The 18,715-nt window shown below is 20.2% G+C and overlaps 1 protein-coding gene and 1 long non-coding RNA gene across 5 annotated transcripts in view; one reads left to right on the forward strand and one right to left on the reverse strand.

The window, feature by feature from the left end:
- Positions 1-18,715, forward strand: part of LOC122500490 — an 85,567-nt gene that overhangs the window by 64,920 nt on the left and 1,932 nt on the right. The window lies entirely within an intron of this gene.
- LOC122500485 (ammonium transporter Rh type B-B) overlaps positions 1-18,715 on the reverse strand; it is a 50,915-nt gene that overhangs the window by 2,511 nt on the left and 29,689 nt on the right. For all 4 annotated transcript variants that reach the window (XM_043609433.1, XM_043609432.1, XM_043609430.1 and 1 more), the window contains 6 exons: positions 9,258-9,408; positions 8,560-8,707; positions 5,073-5,291; positions 4,898-4,980; positions 1,153-1,296; positions 901-1,066 (listed from right to left, as the gene is read on the reverse strand). In XM_043609433.1, the coding sequence (XP_043465368.1) occupies positions 901-1,066; positions 1,153-1,296; positions 4,898-4,980; positions 5,073-5,291; positions 8,560-8,707; positions 9,258-9,408 (911 nt within the window). The remainder of the gene's footprint in view (positions 1-900; positions 1,067-1,152; positions 1,297-4,897; positions 4,981-5,072; positions 5,292-8,559; positions 8,708-9,257; positions 9,409-18,715) is intronic.

An 18,715-nucleotide genomic window follows, 5' to 3' on the forward strand; every position in this document is an offset into this window, starting at 1 on the left:
TTTCAAATATTAACATAATATTAATTAATTTTTTAAAATTTTAATAAAATCTTTCGGATCAATTTAATTATTTTTATAAGTAGAAGAATTCTTCGCAAGAATTCAATAATTTTCAATTCACATTTAATAAAATTCTTCTTCACAAAATTCAATTGCTTTCAAAATTTTGAATTAAAATTATTAAAGAAACTCCATTAGTTTAAAAAAAATCCAAAGAAATTCTTCAAAAGAATTTAACAAGAATTTTTAAAAAATTTAATAAAATTCTTCTCGAGAATTCAGTTATTTTCCTAAATAATAAAATTATTTGAAGGAATTCTATTATTATCAAATTTTTAAATAAAATTCTTTCCATCAATTCAATGATTTTCAATACATTAATTTTAAAATTGAAAATATTTGAAAAGAAAAATTCAAAAATTTAAGGTACAAAAAAGCAAACAACAACTAACTTCAAACTGCGAACAGATTACCGAAACATGAACTTTACTGTTATTAATTTTTTAATTTTTCAATGAAATTTGAATTGATAATAATTATATTAATGCAAAAATCAATTTTCAATTACATATTAATTTTTATTAAAATTAATTATTTTAATTATCGATTTATTTAATTTATTTATTTTTCAATGAAAATGGAATTGAATAAAAATATATTAATATAATTGCGTATTAGATAGTTTTCAATTATTAATTTAATTGAAATTTAATAAGTTCATTTATACTTTGAATAATTAATTTTAATAAAAAAAAACTTAATATCATTATTAAAATTTTGATTCTATTTGTTTCGTAATTTTTGAACATATTTTTTGTGTTCCTGTAATTAAATTGCATATAAATAATTAAATTATTAGAATAGTAATATTCGATAATTGACAATATTATAATGAATTACCAGTGATTAATCCGGATATAATGGCAAACACGATTGATATCACGAGGGCTAATAATTGATAAGCTGCTTGTTGACCAGCTGTTCTATTCAGGCCCGGTGATATATTGTAATTGTCTCTCATCTCCGCGAGTTTTCCCTCCTCACTGGGAGCGCGAGCTGGAAAAATCTGCGCAAATAAATTAGTAAGATAATTGGAATTTTTCGCTTATACGGGAAAAAGAATATTTTAACGGTTAATTATTATTTATATACTTCATAGAGAGAGTAATTGTAGGCATCTTCCGAGGCAATTCCTGACATTAAAGCACCAAAAATTCCTGCCAACACTCCTGGCATTCCATGTAGATTATGAACTCCGCATGTGTCGTGAATCCTCAGCTTCTTCTGGATTAAGGGCTGGAAATTTTCAAATTAACATTTTCATTATGTATGTAACTTACATGCCTTGCTGGTTATATTATTTATTTCACTTTCATTAATAAATAATAATTATATTATCATTTTAGAGTAGATGTCGGAAAGTATATGGATTTTTCGATTTTTTTTTACTATTTTTATAAAATGCGACTTTTTTTTTACTTTTCTTTACAATAAAATGTAATTTTTTTTGTATAAATTGCAACTTATATTGATTATTATAGAGGGAAAAATAACAATAGTAAGGTCTTTTTTTTGTAAATGTTTTACTTTTTTTGCAAGTCTTTTTTAGAGTATAAAATATATATTTTTATGAATTTTCAAAATTTATTTTTAAATTAAACTATTTTTAATATTTTTTTAAAATGAATTTTGTCAATAACTAAATATAAATAACACATACGTTTTCTATGTCCTTTGAAATTATTCAAAAGCTTAAACTATTGCAATTGAATTTTCTTTATCACTTTAAAAACTGAAAAAAACCAAAGTTCTAATTTTAAAAAAATCGAATTTTTGTATTCAAATAATTAAATGCTGAAAGAATTTACAGAAAACTAGTTAAAAATAATTCATTTAGAGAAGAATTTTATTTAAAAAAATTAAATTCTAGATTTAAATATTCGGATTTTCTATAAGATTTTTCTGTAAATTTTATTACAATAATTAATTTAGAGCAGAATTTGTTTTTAGAAAAATGAATTTCTTATTTAAATAATTGAATTTTCAAAGATTTTTCAGCAAATTATTGAAACTAATGTATTTAGAGAAGAATTTGATTTTAATAAAACTGAATTTCTATATTATTATAAATAATTGAATTCCTAAAGAATTATTGACTTTGAGAAGAATTTTATTTTGAAAAAATTGAACTTTTTTATTTAAATAATTCAATTCTAGAAGATTTTTCAGAAAATTGTTAAAAATAATGTATTTAGAGAAGAATTTTATGTTAACAAAACTCTTTATTTATAAATAATTGAATTCCTGAAGAATTATTAATTTTGAGAAGAATTTTATTTTTAAAAAATTGAGCTTTTTTATTTTATTTAAATAAATTGAATTCTCGAGGGATTTTTTGAAAATTATTAAAAAATAGATGATTTAGGAAATAATTGAATTTTGAAAGTTACAGTAGAACTTTTGAGAAATTACATTAAATTTTCAAAAATAATTAAATTTAGAAAGACTTGAAACTGAAATTTTTTAAAATTTGAATTTTAAATAACTTTAATTAAAAATGCGGAAAAATAATTGATTTAGAAAATAATTATAGGGGAACATAGTCTAGGTCGGCCACCTTTTTGACTTTTGTTTATAACTTTTTTTTAAAAATGAATTTGGACAATTGAAGTATATGGTTGGAAAGTCCTGTTTAATAGGAAAATTTTTTCTGTACAAAGTAAATTGACAGGTTTAAAAATGAAAAAGTTATAAAGATTTAAAAAAAAAAAAATTTGTAGTCCAGGTTAGCCATTACAGTCAAGGTCGGCCATGTTTAAAATTCAAAGGGCATTAATCGTTAAAAAATAAAATAACATGTTTGGAGTTACGGAAAATTGATTCTTTATTGTTTACAGTTTGTAACTTAATGAAATAACAAAATAATAACAATAAACAATATAAAAAAATAAATATAAATAAAAAAAAGTTTTGCACTAAAATATTAATAAAATTAAATAAAAATATTAATAAGATGATCAATTATATTATGAGTTATACAGAATTGCAGTTTTTGCAAATGAAGTAGCTCGTCCTCAACTTTGCGCATTTTAAACACATAGTGGCCGACCTTGACAGTAAGTAACATTACCGAATTGTTGTAAACAAAAAGAAATACGTTTCGGGATTCGATTTTTTACTTTGTTTTCCTTTCAACCATGAGTCCCACAAATTTTCTGCATACTTGCCTTGACGATTCAATTTGTTTTTTATCTTTTATTAATGGTTTTTCACATTATGCACAAAACTTTTTTTGAGCTTTTTTTGTACCGACGTCACAGAAAACACAATTTTCGATTTTCCGAAAATGTAATTGAACAAAAAGTTAGGTTTCACTAAGACAAGCTTCGACAAAAATGCGCGTAGGTGGCGCTAGTGAACTTGACAAAAAAACGCGAGTGGCCTACCTAGACAGTAGGCCAACCTTGACTACATTCCCCTAGTTATAGCAGAAAATTGTAGAAATAATTAAAATTTAAAAGGTTCCAAATTAAAATTTTGAAAAAACTTGAATTTTAAATAACTATAATTAAAAAATTCCCACACCTTAATTTCATGAAAAATTTTAATTTAAGTGTTTTTGAAATTAATAGCTGAATTCTTGAATAAATAAGTATTTAATTGAAAAATTGTCAAATAATTGAATTTTCGTAAAATTGAATAGAAAAGAATTTAATTTTAGTTGAATTTGTAGTCTTTTTATAAATTAAATTTTCAAATAAACACTTCCATGAAGAATAATTGATATGGAGAAGAATATTAATTAGAAATTTTAGAAATAAATTGAATTTTGTCAGTTATTATAGTAAAAATTTTTATTAATAAAAAATAAATAAAGTATTTAAAAATAATTAAACATCAAATGGTTTCAAATTTAAATTTTAGAATATTTTTACCCGTATACACATGAAATAAATAAATAAATAAATATTTTCATTGATGTTGGAGTTCAATAACAATTTAAATATTTATTTGAAAATATTATTAAACATTTAATAATTATAGTCATAAAAATTCTAGGAAAATAATTGAATTTTTGAAATTGAAACTTTTTGAAAATTCTAATTTCTGTGAAAAACTAAAAAACAATAAGTATGTTAATATTTATTTAAAAAAATTAAATTTATAAACAATTTAGAATTTCTGAAAAAATTATGTATTTGAAAAGTTTTAATTGAATTTTTTTTAAGGTAATTGAATTCTCTAAAATAATTAATTGAAAGATTTTCAGAAAATTGAAAATTTCGTCAAATTTCATTGAATGACAAAAAGAAAAAAGTACGAATAATTGAATTAAAAAGTAAATAAATAAACAATTTGTGATAAATTTGAATAAAATAAACGATTTTTTAGACTTTTTTGTACTTCGAATCTACGAAAACGTCATATTTTTTGCGTTTTATATTAATCGATTCAAACTTGCAATGATAAATATTATAAAAGTATAATTGCTTAAAGTTTGTAATTATTTTTTTAAAGTGAAATTAAATAAGTACAAAGTTTTGTTCTATTTTTTTCAATTAAAGTGTTTATTGGCTTTCAAACGATTAAATTTTTTTTTTTTTTTGGATTGGAAAAGAAATGCTAATAACGCACTTTACAGAGTGGATATAAACATTTTTAAAAAGCAATATCTTGATTAACCAGAAAAAAAGAATTGTTTCCGATTTATAGAAATTTTGATTTTTTTTTCTTCTCTTTCATTGAGTTAATAAAGCTTTTTGAATTGAAAAAATGTCAAATTTTTGTATTGAAGGGAAAAACAATTTTCCCGCATGAATGAAGGGAGAAAAAAATTTTTTATTTTCTGAATATTGTGGATGTAAAAAAATATATAAAAATGTAATAATTTGATTACCGTGAGGTATTTGTAGCCTAAAACGCTAAGCACACCAGCAGCGCAGCCAATGACCAGTGCTCCGATTGGTTCGCACATCATACCTGTATCCACGAATAAAGCTTATTTACTGCAAATAAAATGCGAATTGTTTGAACGTAATTCGTTTACGATTCATTTAAAAAGTATTTCATACCAGCGGCTGTACCAATTGCAACTCCACCAGCCAGAGTGGAATTCTGAACATGGACCATGTTAAACTTGTTTTCTTTCGAAACAAGAGCAGACACAGCAAATGCAATTACACAGCTTGCAGTAAGTGATAATAATGTATTTATTATAGCGCGCTGCTGATCGTCGCCTTTCAAAGAAGCGCTGTTAAAGGAGGGCCAGAATAGCCAGAGAAACACCGTTCCTATTTTTTTTTTTTTTTTTTTTTTTTTTTTTTTTTTTTTTTTTATAGGAAAAAAGAAAAATTATTTATATTTTTTCAATTTTCTTGGGGAAAAAAGGAAAAGTAATTTATATTTTTTCAAACTTTCTTGCGGAGAAAACAGTAAAATAATTTACATTTTTTCAACTAACTTGGGACAAAATAAGAAAAATAATTTATATTGTTTCAATTCACTTTTGATGAAAAAGAAATTTAATTTATATTTGTTCAACTTTCTTGAGGGAACAGAAAAGTAATTTATATTTTATCAATTTTCATTTAAAAAAGAGTAAATTAATTTTTATTTTTTCAACTTTCTTGAGGAAAAAGAGAAGTAATTAAGTAATCAATTATTTCATTAAAAAAGGCCTCCAGAATTACATTATCAGGGTTGCAACAAAAATTTAATTTTGTTTTTCCCTGATTTCCAGAAAAAAATTTTGACTTTTTCCCTGACCTTGAAGATTATTCTGATTCACTTCAAAAATTATTAGATTTTCAAAAAAATGTTCAAAAAAATTTATTTACGAATTTCTTTAATTGTAAAATTATTCGAAAACATCAATAATTTCTTTTTTAAATAAATATTTAATCATTACCTATTATTTTTCTATAGAAATTAAGATTTTCAAATTTAAACCTTCTGAAATTCAATAACTTTTGTGAATAATATTATAAAACATGAAGAGATCGATTCCTTCATGTTTTATAACAAATTTAAGATGACAGAGTAATAAAATCATTATTTTATATCATAAGAATTAATATTGTAACTATAAATTCAAATTTTCAAAGATATTAATTTTAACCCTTTTCAAAATTCAATTATTTTTAAAAATTCACGTTATAATGCTTTTAATATTCAAATATAATTTAAAATTTTAAGAGAAATTCTTTTTTTAATCAATTTTTATTAGTAAATTATTCGAGAATTCAATTATTTAAATACAAGTACAAAAAATTTATTAAATAATTTAATTTCTATGAAGAATTTTATCAAAAATTTTTAAAAATAATTTAAATCTTTCGGCGAATTTAAAAACAAATTTTAAGAATAAATCCAATTTTCTATCATTTCATTTAAAATTGTCCAAAAAATAATTGAAATTCTACGATAAGTTTAGTTATTTATAAAAATAATTGAATTCTTGCAACAAATTTTATTAAAATTTTTTTTAAATAATTGAATTCCTGTGAAGAATTTTATTTGTGAAAATAATAATTGAATTCCGGAGAAAAATATTATTTATGAAAATAATTAATGTCTTGTGAAAAATTTTATTCAAATTTTTTTAAATAATTGAATTTTCGAGAAAAATTTTATTATTTATGAAAATAATTGATTTCTTATAAAGAATTTTATTCAAATTTTTTTAAATAATTGAATTTCCATAAAAAATTTATTATTTGTGAAAATAATTGAATTCTTAAGAAAAATTGTATTGAAAATAATTGAATTATATAGGAAAATTTTATTAAAATTGCAATTTTATTAACTAAATCTTGTAAAGAATTTTGTCAACATTTTTTTAAATAATAGAATTTTTAAATGAAGTTTATTTAAATTTTTCGAAATAATTGAATATCTCAGAACTATTTTTTTTGGAATTTTCTGAATTCATTAAAAAATTAAAAATAATCGAATTGGTGCGAAGAAATTTATAAAAAATTGATAAGTACAGAATTGACTTTCTGTGAAATTTTTATTAATATTTTGTTTAAATAATTGAATTCTTTTGGAAAATTTTATTAAAATAGTAGATATTATAAATAATTCAAATAAGGAAAATTTTTGAAAATAATTAAAATTTTGCCAAGAATTTTAATAAATTTTTTGAAAATAATTGAATTTCGGAGAAGAATTTTATTATTTATAAAAATAATTGAAATTTTAATGAGAATTTTTTTTTAATTTTTGAACATAATTAAATTTATGCGAAGAAGTTTATCACTTTTGAAAATAATTGAATTAAATTGAATAATGAAATATTAATAAAAATTCTTACTATTTTGTAATTCAATTATTACCTATTATTAATATTAGTTACTTGTAAATTAGCTCTAAATTTTTAAATAATAGGTAATAAAAAATTTCAAAGTTTCAAAATTTATAATCATTCAATCATTTTTAATTGCCACGAATTTATAAAAAGAATTTTAATTTTGTTCTATTCTTGACAATAATAATAATTAGATGTTATTTAATTATTGAATCGTTAATTTCGAAAAGTGTTCAACTCTGAAAACCGTAAGAGTAATTTTCACTATTATTCGTCATTTGAAAATGACTTACGGTTTTCAGAGTTGAGCCCTTTTCGAAATTAACGATTCCAATTAAACTTTGGAAATGTGCAATTGAATTTATTCTCAATAATTTAACTATAGTTAAATTCAACAAAATTTAATAAATTATAAAATAAATATTACGTTAGTATTTAATGAATAAATAAAATTATTTTTGCAAAAATAATTGATTTAGCAATTAATTTTAATTATAACAATTCTCAAGAAAAGTTACAATTGCAATTTTTTGGAAATAATTGTATAGAATTCAGGGATTAATCTAAAATGCTTTGAAAGTTTAAATTGATGAAAAATAATTTTTTGAATAATTATTCAAGTTTTGAATATTTTTAATAAAAATTCTGAAAAATTTAGTTTTGGAAAAATAAAATTTACTCTCAATTGTGTTTTTTAAAATAATTGAATTTTGAAAATATTTAGTTGAAATACAAATTGAATTAAAAATATTTTTAAGTTCGTAAGAGTTACAAATAAGATTTTTGAAATATTTAAATAATTGTTGAATTTTTGTTTGTAATATATTTTATTATATTTATATTTTATTAATATATTTTAATTAATTAGTTAATTATTTTTAATTACGAACGTATAAACCTTAATTATTCTTTTTAGTCAAGAAATAGAAAATTATAATAATTTCAATTATACATTATAATTATTTTGTTTTGTAAAAAGCCTAAATACAAAATAATTTTTAAAGAAAACGGTTTTAACAAAAAGCAAATATATATTATAATTATAATTGTGCTGTAAAATTACTTTTGAAAAATAATTTTCATTTGCAAATTCCAATGAAAATTACTTGCAGTAATTAAAGACTTTAAAATAAATCTACGATTGTTTAACACAAAAAATAAAAATTCGTTAAATAATAATAATAGAATATTTCAAAAATAAATTTTTTTTATCCCTGGAGTTTTATTTTATACGAAAAAAATCTTTTTACCAATCATTGCAAAAATGTCTGACTGGTAAGTGGAGCCTTCAAGGTGATGTTCTTTCGGTTTATCCTTCACTCCAAAAACAAAACTGACTGCTAATCCAAAATAAGCTCCGAATACGTGAACGTACATACTGTCACCGGCATCAACAGCCTGAAATGTACAATTTTTATTTATTATTATTTTTTCTATTTTCGAACAACTTTCATCGCGCAAAATATATATTTTTTTTACTATTTTTGCATTTTCCATGTATGTCTCAATAATCCTTCAATTTTTGTGCTTTTAGAAGCTTTTTCGATTTTTTTTTCATTGCTTTCAGAACTTTCTGATGCATAGGAAAATGTTTCGAATTTGAAAAATTCTCCTTTTTCAAATTTATATTTAATAATCTATTTTAATGTTATATAAAATTATATATATTGTATATATTATATATATTATTATATATTTATTGTATTATTATATTATTATACTATATATATTATACTATTTTGTATTATCTCGACTGTATTGTACAGAATTTTTTTTTTTTAATTTAATTTTAAAAGTATATATATTTAAATATTAAATTTTAGTAGATGACAATTTATATATATAAATATCGATGTGTGATTTTAATTAGAGGAATTAGTTGAGTTAACTACTGTTATTATCCCGTCTACGTGTATAATGGAAGTGATGGTGTCGGAAACACGCTTACCATCAAGTGATGTTCGCCGATGTATTTGTTTGCCGTGTACATGATTAGTTCAATTATTCCCATGATGATAAGTTGCATATATGTTGTTTTACCTAGAACGGCTCCCATGGATATTAGAGGCGCTGCAACTGCTACGTCTGCACTGAGTAATCTGTCAGATAAGATTTCCAATCATTTATTTATTTTTATTATTATTATTGTTTTGTATTAAATTCAATATTTCATGTGCGTGAAAATATTAAATAACAATTTACAGTGAAGCATTAAAAGTATTCTATATTGGGTATCACTTTTAATTGAAATATAATTTAAATTATATATTTATATAGGTAATACAATATTATAATATTAAAATATAATAATATATAAAATACTTGTATATTATGTAAATAATTATTTTATAATTATATTTAAATTATTTACTTATTTTCATAGAGACAGCCAAAGAAATGATTTTTAATATAGAGATAAAATAATATCTAATTAAAAATTTATTGAATATCAGGGTTGCCACGGATCAGGGAAGTCAGGGAATTCAGGGAAAAGTCAGGGATTTTTATTAAAAGTACTGGAAAAAATTTAATATTTAGAATTCATAAGAAAATTCTGAATTTCAGTGTCTTTTTTGTTTGCCTCATAAACTAGGATATTACCACGAATTCTAATACAAAACCTTCAATTTTTTCTATTTCTGATAATAATATCTTTTTAAGTAACTTAATTCTTGAGCAACTATAATAATATTATTACTTATAAATTATTTAATGAATAATAATTTTACTTAAAAATTTCAAAATTAATTTGATTTCAAAAGAATTGCGTTTACAATTTTCATAAATAGATGAACTTTAAAGATTTCAATTTGAAATTATAGAAAATATCAATTTTTAATGAATTTAAATAGAAATTTTAAGAACAACTGATTACAGAAATTCGATTATTTTCAAAAGTGATAAACTTCTTCGCAAAAATTCAAAAATTTAAAAAACTTCTCATTAAAATTTCAATTATTTTCAAAAAATTTAATAAAATTTCTTGGCAAACTTTTAATTATTTTCAAAAATTTTCCTCATTTCAATTATTTATAATATCTACTATTTTAATAAAATTTTCCAAAAGAATTCAATTAATTAAACAAAATATTAATAAAAATTTCACAGGAATTCAATTACTTATCAATTTTTTATAAATTTCTTCTCACCAATTCAATTATTTTTAATTTTTTAATAAAGTGTCTCGAAAAAATTCAAATATATTCAGAAAATTCCAAAAAAATAGTTTTGAGATATTCAATTATTTCGAAAAATTTAAATAAACTTCTTTTAAAAATTCTATTATTTAAAAAAATGTTGACAAAATTCTTTACAAGATTTAGTTAATAAAATTGCAATTTTATTAAAATTTTCCTATATAATTCAATTATTTTCAATACAATTTTTTTTTTAAGAATTCAATTAGGTATTTTCACAAATAATACATTTTTTATGGAAATTCAATTATTTACAAAAATTTGAATAAAATTCTTTATAAGAAATCAATTATTTTCATAAATAATAAAATTTTTCTCGAAAATTCAATTATTTAAAAAAATTTGAATAAAATTTTTCACAAGACATTAATTATTTTCATAAATAATATTTTTCTTCGGAATTGAATTATTTTCACAAATAAAATTCTTCACAGGAATTCAAATATTTTAAGAAAATTTTAATAAAATTTGTTGCAAGAATTCAATTATTTTCATAAATAACAAAACTTATCTTAGAATTTCAATTATTTTTTGTACAATTTTAAATAAAATTATAGAAAATTCCATTTATTCTTAAAATTTGTTTTTAAATTCGCCGAAAGAATTCAATTATTTAAAAAAATTTGAGTAAAATTCTTCATAAGACATTAATTTTTCATAAATAATAAAATTGTTCTGAAGAATTTAATTATTTAAAAAAATTTGAATAAAATTCTTCACAAGAAATTAATTATTTTTATAAATAATAATATTTTTCTCCGGAATTCAATTATTTTCAGTTTTCACAAATAAAATAAATTCTTCACAGGAATTCAATTCTTTAAAAAAGATTTTAATAAAGTTCGTTGCAAGAATTCAATTATTTTTATAAATAACAAAACTTATCGCAGAATTGCAATTATTTTTTGTACAATTTTAAATAAAATGATAGAAAATTGCATTTATTCTTAAATTTTTTTTTTAAATTTCACCGTAAGAATTCAATGCTTTTTGAAAATTTTTTATAAAATTTTTCATAAAAATTTAATTATTTAGTAAATTGTTTATTTTTGTATTTAAATAATTGAATTCTCGAATATTCTTACGATATAAAATTATAAAGTAATGATTTTATCACTCTGTCATCTTAAATCTAGTTTTTGAATAATTTTACAATTAAAGAAATTCATAAATAAATGTAATACAACATTTTTTTGAAAAACTAATAATTTTTGAAGTGAATTAGAATAATCTTCAGGGTCAGGGAAAAAGTTAAAATTTTTTCTGGAAGTCGCAGGGAAAAGTCGAGGAAAAACAAAATTAAATTTTTGTGGCAACCCTGAATAAAGATTTCCAATCATTTTTTAATTAATAATAATAATAATATTATTATTAATCAATTTCATTTGAGAACTAATAAATTCCAATTTATTAAAAGAATAAAAAATATTTTAATAATAAGAATAAGAATTATTAATTAGTGCGTGAAACGCGGTTTTCATTTTTATTATTATAAAAATTATAAAATTTATGTATTTTCAAATATCAAATTTCATTTTCGAATAATTTCAGTATCATAAAATTTAAAAAATGAACTCATTAAGTGAATAATTAATCATTGTTGTTTATTATTTTCAAAAATTCTAATAAAATTCTTCACAAGAATTCAATTATTTTTATAAAAAAAAAAATTTTTCGGAAGAACTCAATTACCTATTTTTATAAATAGTATAAAATTCTTCACAGGGATTCAATTATTTTTAATTCAATTTTAATAAAATTTCTCGAAAAGATTTAGTTATCTCTAAAAATTTTACGAAAGAATTCAATTATTTTCTAAAATTTTAATAAAATTTTCTGACTAATTTTTATAAATAGTACAATTTTTCGCAAAACTTAAATTATGTTTTAATTTTAATAAAATTTTAATATAATTTCTTGAAAGGATTCAGGTTATTTTTAAAAATTGTAATAAAATTCTGATAAGAATTCATTTATTAAACAAAAATTTAATAAAATTCAATAAATAATTAAATTTTCAATTACAATGATATTACGATTTATTATTTATTAATAATAAAATTCTTCTATTTCGCAAAAAGATAACTTAAATACTCAATTATATGTAATAATTTATATGAGAAGAATATTGGTTTTAATTGATAGCAAAAAATGTAATATTTTATTTAGATTATTTAAGAAATAAAAGAAATTATCACTTGACAATTTTTCATTCATGAATACAGAAATGATAAGGCATATTTAATTCATTTATTCTTTCATTAAAACTGCTAACAGTAGAAATTATTTTAAATAAAATATTGTATTAATAAATAATATTATAAAATATAAATATAAAAAGCTGATTGATTTTCATTGAAAGAAAAAATTTATTTCTTTTAAATTATTTAACAAATACAAAAAATTGCTGACTTAAAGATTTTTTATAAATGATTGCAATCATAATTACATATATTTAATTAAATTATTTCATTATTTCATTAAAATTTCCAATGAAAGAAATAATTTTATGGAAGAGACAAAGTGTTATCGAATTAAAAATTAATTGATAAAATAAAGATTTCCAATCACATAATTAGAAATTATTACGAATAAAGAGATAAATTTGTTTGTAAATATAATTATTTTGTAAAATAAAAATTTTTTTTACAGCAGGGAAAAGAGAATGTCGCGTCGCACTAAACTTTGACTTTACTACTGAAAGTGAAGTAATTACTTAAATAAATTTTATTTCTATTTTATTTTAATATTTAATTTTTATGTTTACTTTTGTATTTTTTTAATTAAATTTAAGTTGTAAATAAATAAATAAGAACTAAATAAATTTTTTTTTGCTTTTTTTGCTTATAATCGATTACTTGTCTATTATCAAATAAATATTTACCAATTTACCTGAATAAAATAATTTTTATTTTAATCAATTAAATTGTATTTGAATCAAATACGGAAATTATTGGTTCAAATACCATTTATTTGATTCAATCAAAAATTATTTGATAATTGATTATTTCAATTAAATAAATTTGTTTTTCAGTGTAATAATAATTTAATAATAATATAATACTAATAAAAATAAAAACACAAATGTGATATAACTTTTAAACTATATTCGTAATTATTTAATATTGAAAAATATTATCTTTCTCATAAATTTTTATTATTTGAAGGATTTTTCTCTCTGCTAAAATTCCATTTCATTAAAAAGGTAACAATAATTAAAGACCAATTATTGTAGAATTGTTATTCAATGCAATTTATTATTTATTAATTGACATTAAATGAATTTTCAATTCGTATTTCAATATTTAGCTTTTCAATAATAAGAGAAACAAACTTTTCAATATTTATTCAATTATAGTTCAGTTCAAAGCTCTTGAAAATAATAAAATTTCCACTATTATAATTTATCTTATTAGCAATCAATTCACAGTTTGTCAAACTTGAAAAGCGTGGAATGAAACAAAATTATTTTTACGTGCATTATTTTACATTTAATGAAATGTGTATTTTATAAAATTTGTCACTTGACTGAAATATTTGACTGATTACACGTTCAATATATAATTTATGTTATTTGTCTCTTTTGACTCGGGCGATTAATTTGTAAATTGCAAAACCGCAGAATATAATAATAATAATAATAAAAAAATTAATGCATAATTTATATTTGTATTTTGTATACTTCATAGGAATATGATTATTGAGATTTTCGATGCTACATTGCATGGAGCAAAATAAATTCACATATAAAATTTTATAAAAGTGTTTTACAATTTAGGGAGAAAATACGACAAAGCGAAATTTTGATGAAAAATAAAATAAATGAAATAAATGAAAAATATAAAGAATAAATGTTAAATTTTATAAAATTACTTTGCAATTTAGAGGGAAATGGTTTGGTTCATTGAAATAAAAAATTTTGTGGAATTAAATAAACGTTTGAATAACTACAACAATGCATTTATTTGGTTGATTCATCCAATTTCGTTATTTCGAATAATAAGTCTTTTTGATGAAGTTGCAGTAGCAATATTCTTATAATATAAAATAATGATTTTATTACTTGGTCATCTTTAATTAATTATAAAACATGAAGAAATCGATCACTCCGAGTCTTCGACTCGGAGCAATCGATATCTTCTCATGTTTTATAACTATTTTTTATAATTTGTTTAATTTAAAAAAGGTTTGAATTTGAAATTTTTGAATGTATTAATTCCTGTGGAAAATCCTGTTTCAAAAATAAGATTAAAAATAGAAATTGTGCAAATATTGTTCTTCTTTTTCTAAAACAAAATAATAATTTTGTTAAAAAAATTGTGATTCATAAAGAAAAATAATGCAAAATAAATAAATTTTCTATTTCTTAATCACAGTTGTTTAACAATTTTCTAATTTTGTTCAGAAGTGAAGAATAAAAATCTGCATAATTTCAATTTGAGAAAACATAATATTTAACAAAATTTTATTCATTCAATAAAAAGAACTGAAAAAAATTCTGATGATTTCTATTTGTTAGTACAATTTTAAATTAATTATAAAATAAAAATAATTATAAAACATTATTAATTAATAATAATAAAGTACATGTTCTGGTAATCTGTTCGCAGTTTGAAGTTAGTTGTTGTTTGCTTTTTGTTTCTTAACTTTTTTATAATTTTTCTTTTCAAATATTTTCAATTTTAAAATTCTGTGGAAGAAAGGCATAACAGCATAACTGCATTTGTCATGATTTTGAGATAAATTAATTTTAATGTTCTCTCACTTCTGTCAATTCAGAAAATCAACAGATTTGTTCGGTCTTTTGCATTTAGTATTATTATTTAATATATTTTCAAAATTCTTTTATAACATTTAATAAAACACACGATTTGATATAAATTTTGATAATTTTTCATCGGAATCATGAGTTTTATTGCACTTATGAGGTTATGCAAGTTCAGATTGTATATGAGTCCAACTTCAGACACTTTTAATGTCACAATTTATTTTGGTTTGATTTGTCATAATAAAAAAATTTTTCATACAAAGACAAATTAAACTATTAATTCGTTAGAAAAAATTATAAGAGTTTATTTAGTTATAAAATTTATTTTTTTATAAAATGTTTTTAATTTATTGAAACGAAGAAAAAATTTACTTTACTGTTCAACTTGAAGAATTTTTCAATTTATTTTTTGAAATACTTTCCAAAATTTTTTAGAATAGAAATACCCTTAAAAATTAGTACACAATTAAATGCACAATTTATGCTATAAAAAATTTGTTCCAGTTTTATTAAAATAAATATATTTAATTTAAAGTACGAAAAATGTATTTTACTAAAAACATTTTATTACAAAATTATTATTGTTTTTATTCATAAAGGTTATTTTCATTTTTAATTATGTCAATTGTTTTTTAAGCTGAATGCAGTTATATTATTATGCTGGTCTCCTTTTGTCAAAAACGCAATTATGCGATTATGTTTTCCATTATTTTCTACATTAATAACTATTTTAATGATTTTTCAGCTATTGAACTTTGAAGAGCAATATTAAATATATACAAATCTGATGTTATCTCAAATTTGATAAAAATGTCAGTTATGCTGTTATGCCTTTCTTCCACAGAATTAATGTATTGAAAATCATCGAATTGTTGCAAAGAATTTTATTAAAAAATTTGATAATAATAGAATTCCTTCAAATAATTTTATTATTAAGGAAAATAACTGAATTCTCGCAAAGAATTTTATTAAAATTTTTAAAAATTCTAATTAAATTCTTTTGAAGAATTTCTTTGGATTTTTTTTTTAAACTACTGGAGTTTCTTAAATAATTTTAATTGAAAATTTTGAAAGCAATTAAATTTTATGAAGAAGAATTTTATGAAAAATGTATTGAAAATAATTGAATTCCTCCAAAGAATTTTTCTATTTTTAAAATTAATTGAATTCTTACGAAAAATTTTACTATTTATAAAAATAATTGAATTTTATGTTAATTTTTGAAAATATAAATTCTTTCGAGGAATTCTATTAAAATTGTTTTGAAAAGAAGTTTATTGAATTTCTGCAAAGAATTTTACCATTTTTAAAAATAATTGAAATTCTTGCGAAAAATTTTACTATTTTTAAAAATAGTTGAATTGTTTCGAAGAATTTATTAAAATTTTAGGAAATAATTGAATTTTATGGAAATATTTAAAAATATTTGAATTCTTCCGAGAAATTCAATTAAAATTGTTTTAAAAATAATTGAATTCCTCCAAAGAATTTTTCTATTTTTAAAATTAATTGAATTCTTACGAAAAATTTTACTATTTATAAAAATAATTGAATTTTATGTTAATTTTTGAAAATATAAATTCTTTCGAGGAATTCTATTAAAATTGTTTTGAAAAGAAGTTTATTGAATTTCTGCAAAGAATTTTACTATTTTTAAAAATAATTGAAATTCTTGCGAAAAATTTTACTATTTATAAAAATAATTGAATTTTTTCGAAGGATTTATTAAAATTCTTTTAAAAAATTGAATTCTTCCGAGGAATTCAATTAAGATTGTTTTGAAAATAATTGAATTTTTCTAAAGATTTTACTATTTAAAAAAATAATTGAATTGTTTAGAAGGATTTATTAAAATTTTAGAAAATAATTGAATTCTTTCTTGAAATTTTATTAAAATTTTTGAAAATATGAACAGTAATAATTAATTTTGTACTTAATAAGTGAATTTTTTAAATTTTGATTATGAAATTATTTAAAAAATTTATAATTGAAAGTAAAAAAATTTGTAATTTGCATAACAGTAATAAATTGAGTATCACGTTCCGCGCGTAACATTTGCTAGTAATAATATAATATAAAGATAACATATAATTTGTTATCTATATAAAGATAACAAAAAACAAAAGACAACTTCAGAGTGTGAGGGACTGAAAAAGTAAATGAATAAAAGAACATTCAAATTATTATAGTTATATTTTTGTTGGAGAAAAGATTTTATTCTCCAAAATTGTTTTTTCTTCTCTCCTATTTGTACTTTCTTTTCATTTTTGATTTGTCAGTTGTAATACCCTGAAATCGTGTATATTTATTTATTTATTTAATTTAATTTAATTTCTTATATAAAGAAATTTTTATTTTTTTTCATCTTGAGCGGAAAAAAATATTACTCTTTTTCAAATACAGGATATTGAAAGTTAGACGCACACATAAGTTGAATATATATCGAGCTTTTTGAAAAAAAAAGATTCGCAATAAAGATATGACTATATTGCAGAGCCTTTCGTTTAAGATATTTTTTCCAAGTTTCTAACTTTCTAGTCTGCGCGCCCAGTTTCACATCTAAAGTAGAGACTGATGGTGTGTCTTTTTCATAGTGGCGCGGTGTGTTAAAGATAAGCCCTTTAAAACACGATAAGCCTGATTGAATTTCATCCTTCCCTTTTATATATATATCTATAGGTATCCACCACCCTACTTTTAGAACCTCTTACTACCTATACTTTTTCCTTCAGAGATTCTACACACCCGAAACTGTAATAGATAAAGTGTGGAAAATATCGCGCGAAAACACAATATAAACCCCTCATCCCTATAAATTACATGTATCTCTGGTTCAATAGCGGAAGAGTTAATTTTAAAAAAACTATTTTCTTGTAGACGTGTCAATTTTGAATGGACAACAATTAGTTGTATTTTTGTAGTTGTCAAGTGTTTTTTCTTTTTGCTTAAGAAATCTTTTAAATTATAACAAAAAATTTATTGATTATTAATTTAATAATATTCCCAGCTAAAAAAGTTCTATAGAATTTCACTAGAATCATATATTCTATGGAATCATTCTATATGTATTCTATATAAAATATTCTATAGAATTTCTACATGACTTCTACTAAATTTTAATGATTTTTAATTAGAAAGAATGTAAATTTCGTGAAATAATATTTGGCGAACTGAATTCTTTCCTTGTTATTTTAGGTCAACAATTTTCTATTTAAAAGTATTTCTCATTTTGTGTAAATAAATTTTTTCTCTAATTATTTAAAACATCTTTTTTGTTTATTTAAAAACTAGAATTTGTCTGACCGTCTGACTATTTTCGATTTTTCTACTTAGAACACTGAATTTATACTTTATGCCTGACATGATTTTTTTACATTCTCATTTTTTGAAATAATAATAATTGTCTTGTAATTTTTATAGTTAAACTAAAATAATAATTGT

This window comes from Leptopilina heterotoma, unplaced genomic scaffold (assembly GCF_015476425.1).
Source record: "Leptopilina heterotoma isolate Lh14 unplaced genomic scaffold, ASM1547642v1 Lhet_187, whole genome shotgun sequence".
NCBI lineage: Eukaryota > Metazoa > Arthropoda > Insecta > Hymenoptera > Figitidae > Leptopilina > Leptopilina heterotoma.